Source organism: Chlorocebus sabaeus, chromosome 22 (genome assembly GCF_047675955.1).
Source record: "Chlorocebus sabaeus isolate Y175 chromosome 22, mChlSab1.0.hap1, whole genome shotgun sequence".
NCBI lineage: Eukaryota > Metazoa > Chordata > Mammalia > Primates > Cercopithecidae > Chlorocebus > Chlorocebus sabaeus.
The window spans coordinates 63162973-63186263 of NC_132925.1; the positions used below are offsets into that span (position 1 = coordinate 63162973).

At 36.4% G+C, this 23291-nt stretch overlaps 1 protein-coding gene across 4 annotated transcripts in view; it reads right to left on the reverse strand.

Annotated features, from left to right (window-relative positions):
- Positions 1-17920: 17920 nt before the first annotated feature.
- Positions 17921-23291, reverse strand: part of CNTN6 (contactin 6) — a 305105-nt gene continuing 299734 nt past the window's right edge. For all 4 annotated transcript variants that reach the window (XM_073009923.1, XM_007985017.3, XM_007985018.3 and 1 more), the window contains 3 exons: positions 19967-20079; positions 19030-19198; positions 17921-18195 (listed from right to left, as the gene is read on the reverse strand). In XM_073009923.1, the coding sequence (XP_072866024.1) occupies positions 18092-18195; positions 19030-19198; positions 19967-20079 (386 nt within the window). In that variant the 3' untranslated portion in view covers positions 17921-18091. The remainder of the gene's footprint in view (positions 18196-19029; positions 19199-19966; positions 20080-23291) is intronic.

Below are 23291 nucleotides of genomic sequence, written 5' to 3' on the forward strand. Positions count from 1 at the left end.
ATCTGGGCAGTCCTCGGGCTAGCCTGGCCTGAGATTGTACATATAAGTGAAGTGATCTTGCAAATTGAATGGGTGGAAAGGTCTCAGGTAGCCTCATTCACATTTCTGAAGTTTTATTCTTGCTGTTAGCTGGGGCAGTCCCATCTTGTGGTCATTCACACTCAAGAGTGTAACTGGAATTCCTTATATGATGATCTCAAATTTCCAAAAAGGAAAAGGCAGAAACTGTAAGGCCTCCCGGGGCCACGGTTCTGGAACTTATGTAAGGAAAATGTCACTTTTCTCACATTCTCTTGGTTAAAGCAAGGGATAAGAACACCACTAATTAATGGGATGGGGAAATAGACTCCACCCCTATATTGGACAAGAAACAAAGTCTCATCACAAAAGAATATTTATACAAGAATGAGAAGAATAACTGCATCTGTCTCTGTGAGCAATCTAACACACAACCCTTGGTTTAAAGGGAAAAGAGAAGAAAGTGGTTACCAGAGCTATGAGCGAGAAAATTACGTAGAACTAGCTGCATTGAGAAAAGCAATGATGGTAGAATAGACTCAGTTAAAGGAACTCCCTCCAACCCTGACAGTGACCTCTACTGGTCACATTTAACAAGAAGCCAGAGGAAATGGAAATTATACAAACAATCCGTGCAGATCATCCTCCTAGGACAAAAAGAGGGGCAGAGAAGGGTGGAGAATTGATCTGGAGGAACACAAGGAAGATATGAAGAACAGGAAGAGTCCATACCTTAGTGGTTCCAGAATATGGGTTTTGTAGTTGACTAGACCTGATTTGAATTCCTGGTCTGCTGTCTTACCATATGTAATAACTTGGACAAACCATATCTTCACTCTCAGCTTCAGCTTCTCATTTGTAAAACCAGTATAAGAAATGCCTTCCTTGGAGCATTACTGTGAGGCATAAATGAGATGTATGTATGTATATGTGTGTATATATACTTTTATATATATATATATGTTATAGCAGAGTGCATAAGCAATACATTATTAGCAATTAAAGATTTATGTGTTAACAGTTATTAGGAAAACCCAATATATATTGCTTTTGCTAAAATCAACTTCTTGTGACTTGGTTGGGTCTTAATTTTCTGGTTAAATGTTTTATTTCTCTTTTGCACTTTGCGTGGGTAGGCAAATCCTGACTGGAAGACCCCCAGAGCCCATGTCAAGCCTGTCTAACAGCCTATAAAGCCCCCTTCTGCTGCTTACAGCCAGGACTCCCATCCATTGGAGGAGGGAGAAGGTGATCATTCTATAGCGGTGACACAAGCCAGTAAGCCAGGGCTTTATCTAATGATGTTTACCCCAAATATCGCAGGTGTCTCATGGACCAGCAATTTCTCTTCGCAGCCTTTCGTGCCACATGAAATGAGTGTGTAATCTCCATGGATTGGGCAAACACAGACACCACAGCTGGCCAGAAGAACTGGTATGGGCTGAGACAGAGACAGACAGAGACAGAGGAGGCACTTTCTTCTAAAAATTGGTCCCCAAGAGGCAGCCTTTTTCCTCCAGTCTATTCAGCTCACACTGTTGTTTCACACACTAATCGTGCAGACTGTACTTCCAGCCACAAATTGACTCCATGGGGGCTGACCAACACTATTATAAAAGAATGTCTCAAGGCTATAGAAGTAGAGGCACCAAGTCATTCCTGCATCCTCCTGAGAATCATATACACTCCAGGAATGGTAGAGTAGTTGGGGACCTGGGATACTATCTCCAGTGAATTTTTTGTAAGTTTCTTGCAAATAATGTTTAACATGATTAAATAATTGTGGACATATTGCATTAGACCAAGGTAATAGTTTTCATTACTTCACGACTTCCAGGAGTTTTTAGATTGATAAGATGCCTTGTGAAGCTCCTAGAAGGGAGTTAGAGTCATGCATCCTAAATATCATTGACTATGGAATAATTTTTTTCGGGGGAAGAGTTCTCTAGGTTTAAATATTCCACAGACTACATTTTTGGGAATTTTTTTAATAATAAAAATCTGCTAATTTATAATCCTCCCCCCATCTCTCTAAACATTTCCAATACTGAGTCTCAGAGAAAACAAGAACCCTATATGTAGCTTCTCAACAAGATGGAGGATGTTATGAGACAGGTATTCTTCTGAATAATTTTGTGCATTATTCTGGTCTACATAACAATGCATGAAAATTCAATGAAAATGTTAAAAGAGCCTGTGTACCTCATGTACCAAACTCTACCAGCTCCCTAGAGTTAGGGCATTTATTTTGAAATAAATTATTTTCTCACACAGATCATTGTATTGTGTTCATTTCATCCACAGTCTCACACCTCTGGGCCTAATAATATGCACTTTTCTTTACTTTGACCTACCAAGGTCTTTGGGAGCAATCAGCTATATTCTTTTTACATGGTGGAACAAATAGTAGGTCAAATGATATAAGAATGTAATAATAATCTCATGCTTGCATGGAGCTTTTAATTCTAAGTAGTACTTTTGCATACTGCATACAGTTTCATCCTTCAAACTCTTCATTGAAGAGACAATGGAGATAGAACAAAGTTCTCAAAACATTACATATTTGTTTTAAACTCAACTCAAGCACAAAACAGTGAAGATAGAGCTATAGACTCATATATTCTGATGTTTGCTTCTAAGATTTTACTTTAAGTTTGAGTTTGAGCTTCTTGTGATAAGTTTTGTTGAACTAGTCTCACATCATTTCTCTCATGTAATTTCCTGTGGAAAAAATTGTTGAAAAATAAAATTGAGAAATGATTTCTATTATAGAAAGTTATGTTCCTCAAAGAATCATAATGCATAGTTCAATATGAAAGGCCCAAAGAGGTGGTATAATAAAAGAAAATAAATTCATTTAACCTACTTTATTTAAAAAGTGGACCAACAACTCTATTATATCCTTTGATGGCAGCAAATTTCAGGATGTATTACCTTAAAGCATGGTAGTAAAGAATCAATGGAGACAGCAGGGAGGAAGAAAGGAAATAATATTTGCTGAACATCTACCCCATCCTAGATGATTTACATGCATTGGCTCACTTAATCATCACAACAGCCTCTTGCAGTAGATATTAATGTGCTTTTTAAAGAGATAAGAATCAAGCTCAGAGAGGTTAAGTGTATATTTCAGTATCATCCACCTGGAAAATAATGTAGTTACAAATTGATCTGTCTTCTTTCTGGCTCTAGGAAGTGGCTATTCTCTAACTGTTCTAAACACTTCCTCCAAGTTACATCAAAGCCTGGCTTTTAGCACAGCTTCTCCACTCTCCAGTCACACCTGCTCCCCAAGCTCATTCTTGTAATGAAGCACCCTTCTCTTGTTTCCTTACACCTTTCTAAGTATCTGTTTATCACTTCTTGTCTATTGCTATTAGTTTTGATTTCAAGATTCCTGATATACAAATCATGAAGAACCTATCAGCAATCATTAGTAAAAATTATAGTTGTAAACTCTCCCTGCTCTGTAAAAGAAGATTGATGCACTCACACAAAGTAAATGAAATCCATGAACCACAATCAATTGGCAGCCCAAGGATAACACTGGTAGACTATAATTTCTTTTATGTATTACTGTTTACAGTACATCTTCAGCATCTCATGAAACAGGCTATATAAACAGTATTTAGTATCACCTTGATACCGATTATATCTCTGCTCTTGTATTATCATAAAAATGTATTATTTTCAAATTACCAAAATTAATGAGGCAGTACAACATTGGAAATGACATGTGCATATATATGTGTATATATGGATATATGCACATATTACATTTATGTATGCATATACATATATGTATATTTATGCTATGTTTATATATACATCTGTGTGTGTGTGAGCATGCACATATTTGTTTTTACATTGACAGTTAAATAAAATGACAGCTAAGTAAAACACACTGCCCAGTTTTATTTCTAACTATCCATTCACTGTGTGAACTTGGCAAGTTTCTTAAACTCACTGTATTTGCTTCCTATTACTGCTGTGTCACAAACATAACAGCTTACAGAAACGTAAAATGGATCTCACTGGGCCAAAATATAGGTTTTGGCAGGGTTACATCTCTTGTGGAGGCTTTAGAAGAAAATGCATTTTTTAGCTTTTTCCAGCTGCTAGAGGCTGTACACATTCCTTGGGCTGTGGCCCCTTCATCCATCTTCAAGTCCAGCAGTGGCCCCTATAGACTTTCTCACATCATCTTACTCTGATTCATCTTCTGTCTCTCATCTTTAAGACCCTTGTGTCTACATTGGGTCCACCTGGATAATCCAAGATTATCTTTTTACAACAAAACTATGGAACAACTTAAAGCTGTTCTTAATGTATGGTTGGAAGTGGAGCAATGCCAATAATTAGAAAGTAAGTTCTCATCACAATTCCCCAGCAAAGTTTATGTTGCTGTAAACAGAAAGGAGACTTTTTAGTTTACTTCTTTAAGAAATTGTGACTCAATTTCATCTCATGATGCCAATAAAATTAATTAGTAGTAATTGCCTGCATGATTGTGTTAAGAAGGATTCTGAGGATCACCAGGAGGCAGAGTTATGTATGCCAGATATTGCCACATTTATTCCACTAGTGATATGGTTTCTCTGTGTCCCCAACGAAATCTTATCTTAAATTATACTTCCCGTAATCCCCACTCGTCATGGGAGGGACCTGGTGGGAGGTGATTGAATCGTGAAGGTGGTTACCTTCTAGTGATTGTGAGTTCTCACAAGATCTGATGGTTTTATAAGGGGCTTTCCCCTTCTTTGCTCATTCCTGCCACCATGTGAAGAAGGACGTGTTTGCTACCCTTTCCACCATGATTGTATATTTCTCGAGACCTCCCCAATCATACTGAACTGTGAGTCAGTTAAATCTCTTCCCTGTATAAATTACCTAGTCTCAGGTATGTCTTTATTAACAATGTGAGAATGGACTAATACAACTGGGTTAATGAAAAAAGTATAGATTGGAGGTAAGATGAAGGAGGCATTCAAAGTATAATTTAATAGAAACTTTCTGATTTCCTATTACTTTCAGTGCTGTAAGAATGATGAGAAAACCTGAGAAAAACTGTCTACTGGTTTTGAGGAATAAGTAGCATAGTTAAGCTTTAAATTGAGTCCTATGGACAGGAGTCTTTTTTTTTTTTTTTTGAGACGGAGTCTCGCTCTGTCGCCCAGGCTGGAGTGCTGTGGCCGGATCTCAGCTCACTGCAAGCTCCGCCTCCCGGGTTCACGCCATTCTCCTGCCTCAGCCTCCTGAGTAGCTGGGACTACAGGCGCCCGCCACCTCGCCCGGCTAGTTTTTTGTATTTTTTAGTAGAGACGGGGTTTCACCGTGTTAGCCAGGATGGTCTCGATCTCCTGACCTCGTGATCCGCCCGTCTCGGCCTCCCAAAGTGCTGGGATTACAGGCTTGAGCCACCGCGCCCGGCCTGGAGTCTTTAAGAGAAGATAAAGTAATGGTCACTAAGTTATTAGCTTTTTATTTTATAATGTAAAATTTTATGTTTATTTAATTAGATATTTATTATAATTGTGACTCACTTGTTTCTAAATAAATCCTATTTATTGAGAGATTCCCAGGTGCCAGTCACTGTGTTAGGTACTGGGGATACAATCAATGATCAACCCAATACAATAGGATTCCTATCCTCATGGATCTTGTAGATTTTTTGGAAATTATACGAACTAATTGGAGAATAACACAAATAAATAAACAAACTATAGCTGTGATAGTGTTAGGGAATAATAATGTTGGTGCAATGGAGAAATATAGAGATCAGAATGAGTAGCAACTAACCAGGTAAAAGGGACAAGAATACATTGTTGAGGGCAAAAAGAAATTGCAGGAAAAGGCACTAGCATGTGCAAAGGCCCTGTGGTGAGATGGAGGCCCAGCTTATGGGTAGGAGAGAATACAATTTTCTTGGGCTAGAACACAAAAAGCTAATAGTAAAGTGATACTAGATGAGTTTTAAAAGGTTATTAAAAGAGAAAGTAACAGAAAGAGATAAGACTGGAAAGTTCCTGAGAAGAGTGGGAAAATGGTGTGTGGATGAAAGCTGATCACCTGATAAAGCAAGTTTCATGGATGGAAGGTTCTTTCCTTACGGTTCTTTAATTCCTGCAACCAGGATCTTATGTTTCTGCTTCTCCCCTCTTGTCTTACTGGGGTTCCTGTCCCACACCATGAGAGATGCCATATCTGCTGTGGAGGTCATGGAATCTTTGTTGCTACTGTCAAGTTGCTAGTATGTTGGAAGAAGATGTTTTTCCCATAGCAAAGCCAGAACTCTAAAAATGCTTTGTTGGTGAATCGTGGTTTCATTTTAAGATTGAGTTCTTGAGTACCATGAAATGCTACACTGTCAATCCATTATAAGACAAATAGGCTTTTACAGGCTGCAGAAAAGAACTGTTTTTAGCAGTATTTCTATTAAAGTGAACATGTCTCCTAACAACTAAATGACAGATTTCTTAAGACAATACAATTTATTCATAAACTGGTGAATGTCTGTACCTTGAAGGAGATATATTTCATCCTGTCTGGAGACTGCAGCTTGGGAAGAGCTAGAATTACTCCCCACCAAGATCCTTCCCAACTCTGTGATTCTAGGGGTGCTGAATGCCAAGACTCTCTAGGTAGGTCAAAAGGGTAAAGAGGAATCTATTTAGGTGAAGAAATTAACTGTTGATCTTGGTGATGAAAATGCCTAAATCATTTGCCTTAGGGTATTAACCTGTCTTCTGGACAAAGGAGGCAGTAGTGCTGGAATTTTGTTTGCCTGGAAATATCAGTTTACAGAAAAACATTTGCTTCTTTAACTGTCACAAAGCCAACAGAGTTGTCCTATGTACTACAAATCCAAGAAAATAATTCATATGGAGCCACTTATCATAATATCTTAAAATGTTTGTTCATCAGTTTGCCTGAGACGTTCTAATAAAAGATATGTGTTGATAATATGTTTTTTTCTTCCTATTTCAAGATATTTCAAGGTATGCTTTTTATAAATATTAGAAAAAAATTTCAGGCAAACTACAGTATTTAGTATTACAATTCCATATTTTTGTATTTTGATTCATTTTATTCTAAAATATGTGACTGCAAAATACAGTCAGACTTGCTGGAAAACAAACAAAAATTAAATTTCTTTTTTTTTCTCTCTGCCTGTTTGTCTTCCTTATACATGTCTCAAGAACCTACTATGTTCCCAGCATAATAATCAGTGCTGAAGAATTTATAATCCCCAATTAATTCACCATCAAGTGAGGGAAGCAGGAAAGTATCAGGAGAACCCGATCCTGATCTCCTTCTAAAATGAGAAATTAACAAGTTTTGTTTTTTATCCTTGACTTCACTCTAAAAACAGAGTTCTCAAACTGTAAACTCATAAGCTTAAGGTAAACTAATGATTTGCTGGTCCTTGGCTTTTTTCTTTTGCACCTTTAGAATTTTGCTTATGCCCTTTTTTCTGCGTGGAATGTTCTCTTTCCTTTTTCTGCCTGGAATATTCTCTTTCCTTTTTCTCCGTGAAATGTTCTCTTTCCTTTGCCTGGAGAACAGCATCTTCAGTTACCAGCTCCAGTGCCAGCCACTGCACTGCTGAGACTTTTGCTGCACCCCACTGTCCTCAGACAACTCTTGCATTTCACTCAGTCCATGGAGCTCCCTGTGAACATCTCAGTCATAGCATTTGGCATTTGGTTTCTCAACCGTTGTTTTCCTTTCCTGTTGCGGGAAGTGAGGAACCCCGAACGGAGGGACCGGCTGAAGCCTTGGCAGAAGAACATAAATTGTGAAGATTTCATGGATGTTTATTAGTTCCCCAAATTAATACTTTTATAATTTCTTACACCTGTCTTTACTGTAATCTCTGAACATAAATTGTGAAGATTTCATGGACACTTATCACTTCCTCAATGAATACCCCTGTGTTTCTGTGTTTTCCTATGCCTGTCTTTACTTTAATCTGTTAATCTCGTCATCTTCTTTGTAAACTGAGGAGGATGAATGTCGCCTCAGGACCCTGTGATTGTGTCAACTGCACAAATTGTTTGTAGAGCGTGTGTGTTTGAACAATATGAAATCTGGGCATCTTAAAAAAAGAACAGGATAACAGCGATGTTCAGGGAACAAGAGAGGTAACTTTGAACTGGCCGCCGGTGAGCTGGACGGAACAGAGCTATATTCCTCCTCTCTCATAAGCAAATAGGAGAAGTATCGCTGAATTCTTTTTCTCAGCAAGGAACATCCCTGAGAAAGAGAATGCGCCCTGAAGGTAGGCCTATAGACGGCCCCTTTTAAGGCGTCCCGTCTTTTATGGTTGAAGCCGAAGGGATGAAATAAGCCCTGGTCTCCTATAGTGCTCCCAGGATTACTAGGATGGGAAAATTCTCACCTAATAAATTGTGGTCAGACAGTTTACCTGCTCTCAAACACTGTTTCCTGATAAGATGTCATCAATGGCAATGCGTGCCTGATACTTCATTAGCAATTTTAATTTCTCCTCATCCGGTGGTCCTGTGATCTCGCCCTGCCTCCATTTGCTTTATAATATTTTATTACCTTGTGAAGTATGTGATGTCTGTGACCCACACCCTATTCGTGCACTCCCTCCCCTTTTGAAAATTGCTAACGAAAACTTGCTGGTTTTATGGCTCAGAGAACATCACGGATCCTGCCTACATGTGATGTCTCCCCCGGACACCCAGCTTTAAATTTCTCTCTCTTGTGCTCTTTCCCTTTATTTCTCAGACCAGCCAAGACACTTAGGAAACAGAAAAGAACCCACGTTAAACATCAGGAGCGGGTTCTCCTGATCCTCCACCCAGATCTCTCATAGAGATCTCTAACTTACCATGTCCCAAACTGAATCTTGACTACCACCTTATCTTCTGTATTCCTAAGAATGATCATTCCCTAGTATTCCCCATGTGATAAAATAATGGTAGCTTTAAAATACTCAGAGGCATCCCTCACCCTTCTTATATCGAATCAATGGCCAATTCTTGACAAGTCTACAGGTCTATTACCTGCCACCAAACTAGTCTAGCCACCACTGATCTATTACAAGGACTACTATTAGAATCTTTGTTTCTATTCTTAACACATGACAATCCACTTACCACACAGTAACCAGAGTGATCTTCTTAAAACATAAGTAATATTTAAAACCTAAATCCAAGTTCCTTCTCAAGACATGAAACTTTCAGGATCACCAGGTTCCAGTTGTCTCTGTGAACTCATGCCTTGGTCTCCTTTCAGCTCCATCTTCCATCCACACCAGCCTTCCTTGAGTAAGTAGAACATACCAAGCTCTTCCTCTCCTCGAGGCATTTGCAGACTTTTTTTTTTTTCTTTTTCTGTCTGGAATACCTTTTTCTCCATTTTTTACATGCCCACCTTTTTCATCATTCAGGTCTCTGTGTAAATGATATTTCTCTGAGGAGACCCTTCTGCCAATCCAGTTTGGGGTACCCAACCAGCTCCATGTTTTATTTTCTATCAGAGCATCGCCCTTGTTCTCCCTCAGCACTTATCATAACTGGTGATTGTTGTTTTGAAGTGAGAAGAGTTGGCTTAATTATTACCTGCTCCCCACCTTGGTGGCATATTCCTCCTCTTCACTGTTTTTTTTTTTTTTAAGAGTCCAGTGCAATGCATAGAACATGGTAAACAAGTAATGTTTTCTTGACAGATTTGATCAGTTATAAATATGGATCTATCTATTTCATGAGTAGCTGTAATGTTTCTGACCCCAATGTAAAAGGAAATACATATTTTTACAAGATGAGTTCTTTATCGTTGTAACTTTATTTTTCATGTTATATAAATGTTCAGCTTTCTTACATTAAATGCTTATAGTTCATGACAGCTGAAATGAGGTGTTCATATAAATGAGTATAAGGTAATATGGTGTAGAAAACAATGACACCATAAAATATTGTCTTCTAGGTACATTGCATCATATATAACAAGGGTCAAAACTCAAATGCCTAAAAGGGCCAGATAGGTTTATAAATGGATTATGAAAGCTGGGAAAGGAGCATGGTAAAGAGAAGAGTGCTTCATCTCAAAGAGAAGACTTACTCACTAGTTCACTAGTTTAGTGCCATGAAGGAAGGCAGACTTAGAGTGGTTCAAGGACAGTGAAATTTACATGAAATCTGACATCTAAACAATGACAGCTATTTTAATATTTAAGTAAACAGACGCTGATGACATCTAACCTGTTTGACCTTGTACTGAAAGTTTGCCACTTCTTTAATGCCAAAGAACTACTTTTTCTCTGAAATTTTCAGCAAATCCATCAGTTATTTGGAACTTTTGGAAATAAAACTCAGTGAATCTTACAGTATGACCTAAAGAAGTAGCACCTAAAAAGGGGAAGTCATAAGTTTGTGTTATATCTGCCAACTAAAAATATCTTCCTGGCTGAATATATGGATTTAATATTGTAGCATGACAAGATTATTACATTTTGTTATGTGTATGATCAAGGGTATAGACTTTAGTTAATTTGGCTGCAGGGAAAATAATTGCAACTTAGACCTTGGAATGATCCTCATGGCTTCTTGACACCATGGATGTTGCTCTCTGACTTTGTTATGTGAATCTAATAGCTATGTTTGTACAAACTTTTGAGAATTGTCTTTTAAAAATCTTTGAGGGGAAGGAAAAGAAACTCTCAAAAAATTACATAGTATTTTCTGTTTAAAAAGTATTGCCCTTAGAATTTATTTTAATCTCAGAAATCTTTAAAAAATTAAAATATTTTATATGCAGACCATGCTGCATCAATTGTACGTCACATTAAGTTATAATATATAAAGACAATATTCTTTAGGTTAACTTTGCCACTTTTGTAGGAGTGGCAATGAGATTTTATTAAGTAGTGCACACTCAACCCTTTCTTTTGTTTGTATATTCATTTAAAATATATGTGTTGAGCAACTACTGGATGTCAGGTACTCTTCTGGGAGTGATGGATGCGAGGGGAAACACAAAGATAAGGTCCATCTCCTCTGGAACTCATTACTCATTTTCTAAAACAAAATGAGACAGATGATAATTAAATAATAACATATAGTGTAAGGCATCATAATGTAACATGATATAATACAAGGCATGAAGTTTTCTGATGAAGAATATCAATTTCAGATAGAAAAATCTGGTATCTTAGTTGTTATCAACAGGTATTAAGTGAATATTAATTTCCCTTCTGTCAGTTTTTTTTTTTTGAGACATAGTCTTGCTCTGTTGCCCAGGCTGGTGTGCAGTGGCATGATCATAGCTCACTGTAGCCTGAATCTCCTGGGCTGCAGTCATCTTCCTGCCTCAGCCTCTAGAGTACTGTCTGCCTATTGACACCAACAAGTTGTGGATTTTCAGAACTTCCTTAACTAGTTACAGTCTTTTTTCCACTGTCATCTAGTTTGAAATATTATGTGAGTCCAAACATTATTCAAAATAACCTGAACCATGGACTTAGGAGTCTCTTTTAGAAAATTCTAGACTCGGCCAGCAGCAGTGACTCACACCTGTAATCCCAGCACTTTGGGAGGCTGAAGTGGGTGGATTACTTGAGGTCAGAAGTTTGAGACCAGCCTAGCCAACATAGTGAAACCCCATCTCTACTAAAAAAAATACAAAATTTAGCTGGGCGTGGTGGTGCGTGGCTGTAATCTCAACTACTGGGGAGGCTGAGACAGGAGAATTCCGTCATCCTGGGAGGCGGAGGTTGCAGTGAGCCGAGACCGTGCCACTGTATTCTAGCCTGGGTGGCAGAGGAAGACTCTGTCTAAAAAAAAAAAAAAAAATTCTAGACTGTATTCTTTTAAGAATTTAGAATTTGAAAATGTCTCAGTTTGTTTGCAAGTCTAAATACAACAGTAATTTAGATGACTAAATTATAACATTTTCACTTTTACACAGATAAGGAAAACAATCTGATTTATAAAAGGCCAGTAATATATCTAATTATGCTTTTATGTCAACAAAAATAGGCTAAAATGAATCTATTCAAAGTTAGTTTTGGGGGATTTTATAACTACTGCAGTTATAGGTAATAAAAGTTCCCTAAACTCATCATTGTTACTATGAAAGCCCCTGAAATTACTTGAGGCTTGTTGGGAGTATATATCATTTCAGGAACACATTCTGTTGCTATGACATTTATTTCACAAGCTGGAAACTGTCATGAATAGATGTAGATTACTTCATGTTTGAATTAAAATTATTTAGTTCATGCAGACTATTATAAATTCACCTAAATGTTCAGTATCTCAGAATTATTACCTTTCAAACTTTCCAATTACTATTTTCCTCCAGACATGATACCTGGCCTCAGTCACGAATGCATGCTTTTTCAAACTGCTATTGCAAAAAGTCAATATACTTCTTGGAAAAAAATCACCATAATAGAAATGATTAGAGTTTATACAATGCTTTTCATCTTCGAAGAGATTTATAAACATTAATTAATCATTGCTTAAGAATAGGATTCTATCCAATAGAGCATTCAGTTCCAGGAATAACATGATAAACCCACAAACATTTTAGCCTAGCTTACTCCTTCTTTTTAATGGGTGTGGGGAACAGAAGACTTTACATCAAGATTTCTCTCATTGAGAGAAATCTCATTACATCAAGCTCACTCTCATTGAGCTGCAACTGGCTATCTTTATTTAAAGAGTCATCGCATGAGCTTCCCTGCAGAGCTTTACTATGAACAAAATCAGGATCTTCTAAGGCACATCTAACCAGATTTTTAAGCATGTTAAAGGGTGTGTTTTAAAATAGCAACATACCAGCATTTCTGATGTTTTTTTCAAATGACAATATTCCAAAGATTTTATTTTTATTTATTTTATTTATTTCAGAGATATATTATTTACCCACCAAAATCCAGAGTTCATGTGCAATCTCGGCTCACTGCAACTTCCTCCTCTGGGTTCAAGCGATTCTCCTGCCTCAGCCTCCCAAGTAGCTGGGATTACAGACATGTGCGCCACGCCTGGCTAATTTTGTATTTTTAGTAGAGATGGAGTTTCACCGTGTTGATCAAGCTGGTCTCAAACTCCTGACCTCAAGTGATCCACCAGCCTTGGCCTCCCAAAATACTGGTAGTTTACAGGCATAAGCCACCGTGACTGGCCCTTATTTTATTAAGGAAACCAAGGGAAAACAGATTGCCAACAGTTGGCTATATAAATCAGTCCAGAAAGCAAATACATGTTTTAAGCATCATTCTATGCCCAGGACCACACCAAGCACTGTTAAGAACAATAATATTTGAAAAAAACTGAAGAAATAAATTTATCTTTCAATAAAAATGATTTTGCTCAAATAAAATTATTTTGCTAAAATTATTTGTAAATACATTAAAGCCTAACAGTTAACTGTATTTAATTTCATGAAATAATTTTTAACATAGAAAAGTAGAAAGGAAATAATGTCCATATTTTAAGTTATAAAATAAATCAGGATTTTGGCGTTCTATTTTTCTTGCAATCTAATTATATTCATGATTTGTTATAAGTGGTAGGCTATATTTCTTAGAATTGTGACTGGATTTATATACATAAACAATAATTCTATAGAACTCAGAACCTTGGTGTTCTGGCATATAAACTATAGTTCAACACACAAAGTCAAATTGCTAATTTAATGGTTATGAGACTAAAGAAACAAGTGTTAAAAAGATGACTTAAAATGAAAAGTTTTTAACTTTTTTAGTAATATTTAATAATGTTTTAACATTTTTAATAAAAAAAATAATCGAACTTGATAAAAAGTGATCTACTCTTTTCCCGAGTAAAATATTTTAAAACAGGGCAGGTAAAACAAACTGTGATCTATTCTCAACTTTGTTTCCCCAAAGAATGAACATTTCACAATGCAGGAAAGCCATATTTCACAAATTGTTCATTATGAACATCTCTCCAAACTCTACATATTTTTCTTATGTTTTTTCACTGAACAGTGAAAACTTCATTATAGTCCTGCCCTTGGGAACCACTGCAATACGCCAGTGATTCTCAATGGAGTGTAGAGATGGGTTAGAAACTCTGAGGGTCCTTTGTAGTGTGAAAAAGCAGGTTCAATTTTAGGAATGTAAACTCCAGTTTAAAATACACAGAACAACTGGTAAAAACACAGAGGGAAAAAAGGGAAAGGACTATAGAGTATGTGTGGGTTGTGAAGGGTCCTGAAACACTGTCTTAAACCCAAAGAAGTCATACATTATGCACAAAAATTAGTATAAAATTAGAGTTTTAAAAGAACTCTGAGATCTTGCAATCCCAACATATCATTTTACAAATGAATAAATTGAGAGGAGCATTTAAATAATTTCATTCCAAAAGCTGACGAAAGCAGAATTGAATTATTTAATATCAGCCCAAAGAATACCGTGATGGTTAATTTTATGTGTCAACTCGACTGGGCCATTTGGTGCCCAGATATTTGGTTACACATTCTGGTTGTGTCTGTGATGGATTTTGTGGATGAAATTAATACATGAATTGGTAGATGGAGTAGGGCAGATTGTACTCCTCATTGCAGGTGGGCATCATCCGATCTGGTGAAGGCCTGAATCAACTAGAAGGCTGAGTAAGAGACAATTATTTTTCTCTGCCTGATTGTCTTTGAGCTGGGTTATAAGTTTCATCCTAACTTTGGATTTGGACTCAGACTGGAATTTACGCTATTGGCCCTCCTCGTTCTTAGCCTTGAGTTCAGTTTGGAACTACCTCATAGGCTCTCTTGCATCTGGACTTCTCAGTCTCTATAATCCCATGAATCAGTTCCTTATAATTTCTCTCTCTCTCTCTACACACCCCCCCAACCAAACACATACCCTATTGGCTCTGTTTCTCTGGAGAACCCTGACTAATGTAAGCATTGACCTCAACAGAGATGTGATTGTCTAGAACAGAATCTCTTCTGAATTCAATATACAGTTCTATAGCACATGAAGTAATAATTGTATACAGGGAGTTGAGATGGTTTGGCTGTGTTCCCACTCAAATCTCATTTTGAATGATAGCCCTCATAATCCTAATCCCCACGTGTCATGGGAGGGACCTGGTGGGAGGTAACTGAATCATGGGAGTGGTTTTTTCCTGTTCTCGTAATAGTGAATAAGTCTCATGAAATCTGATGGTATTATAAAGGGTAGTTCCCCTATACACACTCTCTCACCTGCTGCCATACATGATGTGCCTTTGCTACTCCTTCATCTTCCACTTGATTATGAGGCCTTCCCAGCCATGTGGAACTGTGAGTCCATTAAACCTCTTTTTCTTTATAAATTACCCAGTCTCAGGTATTTCTTCATAGCAGTATGAAAATGGACTAATACAAGAGTGTATACTCCATGTTGCATCTCAAGACTGACAATACTTAGAAGCATAAAAATACTAGGTTTACCTATGAGAAGTAGTAATTATGTTATTACATTTAGAATCCATATAGGTTCCATTTCATCCCTCACCATCTGTATTTGTTTTTAAAGATAGCAGCCATGCCCTCCTCACCCTCTGCTGTATAGATAGAAAAGACATACTGAGCAGGGAGGATTATAGTGTAAACAAAAGAGAAAAAATGAAGCTGTGTTTGAACTCTACATGATCTAGGCAGTCCGTAGCTTTATAGTGACATATTTCCACTGTGTTGAGTCTCCTAAATCTTATTTCTGGTTCCTTCTGCAGCCATTTCCAGGTACAATCACATTATCTCCCTTTTTTGTAGGAAGTATGGAAATGACATATCATGTTTATAATAGCAGTCTAATCAGTCAATACAGGGATGCACTGGAAATCCTTCTTGAATGTCAGAAGAGTATATACATCATGTAGAATATTTCCCTGAAATGGGTTATTAGAATCACCATGTTTTCATTCTTGAGTGCCATGTAGTATCAAGAGTAGGTGATCAATTCATTTTTCTTGAAGCTGGTTTGGATTTTGGTGTAAACAAAGGTTGAAACTATTTTCATAATACATTGGATATGTAAATGTAATAACATGTCATTTGGGATTTAATTCATAGCAGCAGATAACAACAGCTGCATTTATTGACAACTTACAGTGTTCCTTATACCATGCCAAATATCTTATGTACATAACACTCTGTAGTTCTGATATTAGTGAAATGGAGATGTTAAAAGAAATGTGTCCAAGTTTTCACTAAGAGGGCAGATTCAAATCGCACCAAAGCCCATGCTGCTTAATATTAATGCCAAAGTATATTCTGAAAAATTAAGCGAATTGATAAGATAAATAATACGTTAGATATGTTAGACTGCAAACACAGACTTTTGACATTCCAGAAATCATGAACTAAATAGCAATCTGCAAACATATAAGAATTATTGACAAAAACGGACTTAGCTTTTGAACTCACACACAAATGACTGTATATCTGATTCACTTAATTAGTGGAAACAAAAATCTCACAATATATTTAACCCTCAATCTCTTCTTTGGGGAGGAGGACACAAATCTTGTCTCTTACCAAATTAAGGAAACCATTAAGACCATACGCCAGCACTGGTATCTCTGGTCAATTCAGAGGTATCTTGGCCAGGCAGCTGTTAACACGGGTGTGCCAAACAGTATTTGTTGTTGCTTATTTGTTTTGCTTCACAAAACACAGTCAGATCATATGGCAATGGGGAGAATAAGGCTCATTAATTTGCATTGTGTGCTTGACACACTGTTCAGGCAAGGAGCAAGTTCTGAACAATGAAAGCCATTGTCCATCTGCTGCTGACTACGTGGGGTATTTTAAAGAGTTCTAAAATACTTCAGACATGCAAAAGACACAATCCCGTATTGAGGATTGTATGATTTGAGGATTGTGAGAATAGCTCAAATATTCTCAACATAATTAAGAGGTTGCACCATGTTAAGAAGATAAAACTCACATGAGTGCTTCTTACATTCAGCTCTATAGGACAACAAACCTGATTGGCTGGGAGCCAGAGAAGGCTGACAGCAGGAACTGACCTCTCAAGGCTGTTTGCAGAGGAAAGGGATGGTTACATAGCATTCTACGGGCCAGGTCACTAACCTTACCTTCTCCCAGACTACTTTCTCCAGACTATACAATCCTAAGAAGTGAGGCCACTGACTGAAACAGGCTCACCCTAGAGAAAAGTCAACCCGCAAAATCTTTCTAAACCCTAGTTCATGTAGAATTATTTTCATAGCTGACAAGCAAATTGGCAAAAAATAATATTTTGACCAAAGTGTAGAAAACTTGATCAAATAGTTCTGTTCCCACATTGTTTTATTCTAAAAATAAGGCCACATACATTGCAATCAACTTGTAATAATTACCTGAGATTTGTTCATGCAACAGTTCAAATGTTAAACTTTGCCATGAGCAACTGCTTAATATACACCAAGTTGTTAGAAGATTATTTTAGGTGGGTGCTCACTTTCCATCATTTATTTTTCTTTGCCATAAAATACCTTTTCTGCCTTTATTATGACTGCATCTTCTGAAAAGTGAGCTGAGAAGAACAGCATGTATATTGAAATATTATTGAGTAAAAAGATTTCTTATTCCAACTTGATTCAGAGATAAAAGCACACCGTGCTTTGGAATAGTTTATATTTTTAAAGAATCCCAACTATAAACAAATAATTGTATTTTATTTTGAAGTAGAGTGAAAATTTCAAATACTGAAGTGATTGTCTGGAGTACATGAAAATGTGCATGTGAGCTATGGTAACTATTAGGCAAATTTGTATTCATTATCACCATCATTGAGGGGAGTTATTTATACTCTCCGCATAAGTCACTTAAAAGACACAGCAGTTACAACCCCCCAGATTAATGTTGCACCTAGGAATGCATGTAATCATGTGCGAACTTTAAAATTCAAAAGTGTTTAAAATTGTTTTATTAATGTACCATAGATATTTACAAGATTTTAATAATATACATTTTTTTCTCTGCAAACAAGTCTGTATTAAGAACGCGTCTTGTGTCAGAGGCTGGAGAGCATATTTACAGAATGATTTGCTTTCAAAAATCTCTCAAAGATTTATGGTTTTATTCATCGGGTAAGTGGCTGAATAGCAAAACAGTAAAAAATCACAATGACAATGGACAGAAAATGGATGCTAGGTTCTAAGACTTGAATTCCTCTGGAACTCAAACCTGCAAAATATAAAAATAAGACAAAAATATTTTGAGATAAAGTATTGCCTGCTAGATTAATTTTTCAGAACCCAAAATTCATACTATCATGTATCTTTTAGTAATGTATTTTATTATACTTGTCTCATTCACATTATATTTCATTTTAGAAAGTGCCTTACCATGTCTTTGTCCAAGGATGTCTGATTTAAGTATAAAAATGCAAAAGAAAAATCCCTAAATTGGCAAAGTCTGCCTAAAGGATTGGCCAACATTGGATGCTAATGACTTTCACTCAGTCACAGCTTCAGGCAGATGAGTAAGTGATTCTTCTAATGCAAAAATGATACATTCTTATTGCATGCTAAGTCAGACTGACTGATGTTGGTTAGCTTAGAAAATTGTTTTGAGGAGGACTTGAAAGTTGTGACTCAGCTCCTTAAGAACGCCACACTTGATTAGTGATGTCTGCCATGAACATGGGAAAGGGTGTATATTTACATGCGCTTCATATATGCCATCCCTGCTGAAAAAGACCTGGAAGAATCTATGAAAAATCTTTTTGATTTTTGTGACAATAGAATGAGTGATAGAATTATGCTCTAATGGCACAAAGTTTTTTTCCTGTTCTCTATTTTGGTTTTCAAATGAGGAAATATAAAACCATTTATAATGTATAAGCATGTTACAATTTGGGAGAATAACTTAAAAAAACTGGCTCATCACCTTTTGCTCACAATTGAAAATTTATCTTATCACCCAACATTTAAACCATTGGAAGATTTCATGGAGCTGAATTTCATGCTGCAACTGTCTAGGTTCAGAATCTACTATAGCAATGGTGACTCAACTTACTTGACATTTTTGGAATCCTAATTTCCTCACTGCTACTTCCATCTCCACCATCACTGACTGTTCTTATCTCAATTAAGTAGTCTTCTTCAAATGGAACCAGAAGCTCAGCTGATGTATTGTTTGTTTCCAAAATATGAGTTTTACTCTGTCTGTTTTGCCGGTACAGAATCTGAATAAAATGAAGTATCAAGTTAACATGGACATGTTGCTTTTCTAAGGTTCACACAACTGTTCTGGAACACTGTAAGACAAAAGATACATCATTGTAAATGTTGTACTCCTCAGATGGAAATATCCAGGTGATGTCTTTCCCTTATATTCCATTGCTCCTGTTAAGAAAAAGAGGGTTTTTTTGGCCAATGCCTCTAGAAGGAGAGTAGATTTATCTCTATTAGTTAAATAGCTTGAGGCTATTATCATTGGAGCTTGCTGTGGAAAGTCACTGTTCAGTTTGGACCCATTTCAAATGTTGAATATATATCTGCCAAGAGATGATGTCCATTGTCACTGATGGTAATGATTTGCTCTGGCTACTTGATTGTACTCTTGTTAGATGCCTTTTATATTGTTAAAAGATCACATCATACTGCAGTCTAAGTTCTAAAAACTCTATTTAGATACATTTTTTGATCTCATTCTAATCACATCTACTACCCACATAAGCCATCATCTTATGATGGCAAGGGGTGTCACTTGAAGAAAAAAATGTTACATCCTATGGAATTTGATTTTTTGATGTTCCCTAATACATTACTGGACCTCAGAATATAAAACCTTTGCAACGGAAAATTAGAAAGCAGCAATGGTATTTTCAAAATAATTTTGAAAAAGATTCTAATGTTTCCATATGCAGCCAATTTGTTTTCTATTTGGGTGTCACACGTTTCATTCCTTAGTAACTTAAATGATATGATTAAAGGAAAAACTAAATACTTACCTTGTACCCCAAAACTTCAGACTCATTTTCCATGGTTTTTACATGCTCCCAGTTCAAGCATAATTTAGAGTTTGTCAGCTTCCAGGCAATGTTTGCTGGTGGTTGGCTTGGAGCTTTAAAGAGATAATCAAAGATTCAGATGAATGTTAATTAGGTCATGGTCACTGTATGATATATCAACATGAAAAGAAAAAATAAGTCTTCGATGATTTGCATAGAAGAGGCTAAAATGTTTTCAGTGTCATTTGAAATATATTAATTCGAATCACAGTAAGCAAATGTATTCAAATCTGGTCATTTGGGAATGCCTTTGTGACAGACTTATGAATTAATAATGGCTTGCTGCATGTCCAGTATTAATTTATTAATCATTGCTGTTGAGTTTGTTTACTTTATCATATATAAACAGACAGAGGGTCTCTTTATCTACGACTCCATTTGGCCATCAATCAATGAACATGTTTAGCAAATTCAAGTTGCAAATATTTTATGTATGTCAACACAGAGATGTTCATTCCTAAAATTCTTTACTTTTTAACATTGTATTAGTTAGGTTTCTAATTGTAACACAACTCACTCAAGATATTTTAAGCAAAATATTTGCAGTAAATTTTCAAGGATATTTCTTATAACTCATGGCAGATTGCAGCAGAGTCCGAGGAGAGAAAACATTGTCACAAAGCCACGGTCTTCACTCTGCTTAACGAAGCAGGGTCTGCTGCATGCTCATCTTGCCAGAGAGCACCTCTTTGTCATTCTCATTGTACATGGCAGAAATCATGACTGTTCACCACACCTGAAATTTAAAACCTCCTCTGTTCAGAGATAGTCCAAGTTAGAATTCCCCTGAGAAAGCTGATGATTAACTTCATTTGGTCATATGTCTATCTTAGCTTAATCAACTATGTCTGGACAATGTGAAAGATGCATGCCATTTAAAGTAGATGGAGGTTTTGGGAACCCAGAAAAGGGAAAAGTCATCCCAAATTGATTGATCATCCCAAAGGGTATCAACTTTAAATCCAAATTGAGGCTTTTAGTTTTCTGAAATTAATGTTGTCTGGGTGAGAGATGGTGGGAGATAAGAGATGAAAGGTTTAGAATCTGGCTTCTAAACTAATGGATGTAGTCCAACTAGAGAATTTTACATACAAGAAAACTAGAATCCAGGTTGGGAAGTCACTTATCCAAAAGCATGCAGCTAATGAATCTTGGCCTATTGCTTTCCAGTCTAGTGTTTCTCCAGAACAATTTGCTGTTATCTGAGTCCACATGACTATTTTTGAGATTTAAGAAACGAGAGATTTAAAATAATTCATCTGGAAAGCGGAAACAAAGATAAAACTGCCCAACAAGATGTTTTTGACATCTTTTTTGAATTTGTGAGACTGAATGAGCATAATATTTAATTCATTATAACACTGATAGAAATGGAAACTATTGCTTTCAGAGTTTTGATTCAACTGCTGTTTAATCTCCTATGTGTCACTGGAAGATTCACATATTGCTGAATCCAGGTGTCTCAAATATATTACCATACATTCTCTTTCCACCCCAATTCCACTAGGATATCACTATTGTTCACTCAGCCACTTACAGTACAGTTGGGATGTGATAGAGAAATGTTTCCCTGTATGCTTATATGAAGCTCAGTTCATATTTTATTATAGGTTTATCACATTGGATAATATTTATTCTTGGTTATGTGTTTCTTTAAATTTCTAGAGGGCAAGTGCCTTGTTCAACTCTGTATTACTAACCCCTAGCACAGTGCCTGGCACATAGAAGACATCCAATTCATATGTGATGAATAAATGACTGTACAATAAGATGGCTAAGGAAAACTGCTCAGGGTCCTGTGGTGATCTTCTCAGGCTGTATTGATTATGCACTGGGCTCTGGGCAGATCCATAGGTGACACGATACAGCCAATCCATTCATTATGTTGTCCTATGATCAAGGCCAATTGCCATGGTCAGACTCATAGCAATCCATACCTATTTATAAGATGGACAGGCCAATTGGATTGACCATGTCCTGGTACATTTCTTGACAATATAAACCCATAATTAAAGGCCTGAAAGCTTTTAACTTAGTAAGCATTCAGTACATTGCTTGTCAATGTACAATGTATTTGTCAATGATAATGTTTATCAACATATTTATTTCTAAAGGTCTGAAAGACAGCAATAATTATTTTGTAACTATCCTTCCTCAACTTATCCTCCAGTGCCTTTTTAAATCTTTTTCTCAGCTATAAAAGATACAATATCAAAATTCTCACAGGATATTGCAATTTTAATCTCTAGTATACTCTCGATACTTTTCTTTTTATCTCCGTTCTTTAAAATTCGGCACTAACATTACCATTATACAATCAATACAGAGAAAATACAAATTCACCACTTCAGTGTCATTGGCAATGTGGATTCTGAATGTTTTATGTATTTCTGAATGTTTTATATATTTCTGTATGTTTTGTTTGTTTTAGGAAAAGTATTGTTTTCAACACTATAAATCCATTGAAAAAATCAACAGGCTAGGAGACAGAACTGATTTCTTTCAGCTACGTAGAGGAGGGGTTTGTGATGTTGGCAATGACTTTGTCATTGACATGTTTGCATTTGTGTCCTCATCTACCAAATCAGACGCACAACTTTTTGTGGCCATAAAATGAGAAGAGTTGCATTCTGAGTGAGTATCTTGGTATGAATAGCCAATTAGATGGATTATTTAGTATGTTTTATTTCTCTTGCTCTCTGGGAGATGAAAAGAGTTGTGCTTTCATGTCAGAGGGACTTGAATTTGTATCCAATCTCTTCCAAGAGCCAGATTTTCCCATTATAAAATGAAACAAATAAGTCCTAGTTTATGAGATATGAAATAAAATATGAAACGTTCCTCCTTTGGTTAGTGGTATATCTTTAAAAACTCTGAAACTGTTAATTCTCTTTTCTGAGAGTAGCAGTTCTCCACTGTGGTGTTATGACATAATCAATTTTTCAATTGTGTTCAAAGTGGTTTGCTGCTAATAATACAATTCTGAAGTTTGCAAATGATTCACTTCTTAGATACAATTAGTGTACATTCAAGTTTTCCCCTTAATAATGTTGCTCTTACTTGGATTCTTTATATGTTATTAGAAAGGGAGATAAAATGGGAGAGTCTCAGATAATTGTCTTAGAATATCTCTTAGTCTACATCCTTTCTTATTTTTATCAATGGATGTTTCTCCAATGTCAATCCTTTATGTCTGATTTTGAAAAATAAAACTTCTGAAAGCTGCTTTAGAAGGCCATCACCTTAATATGAGCACTGTTTACAG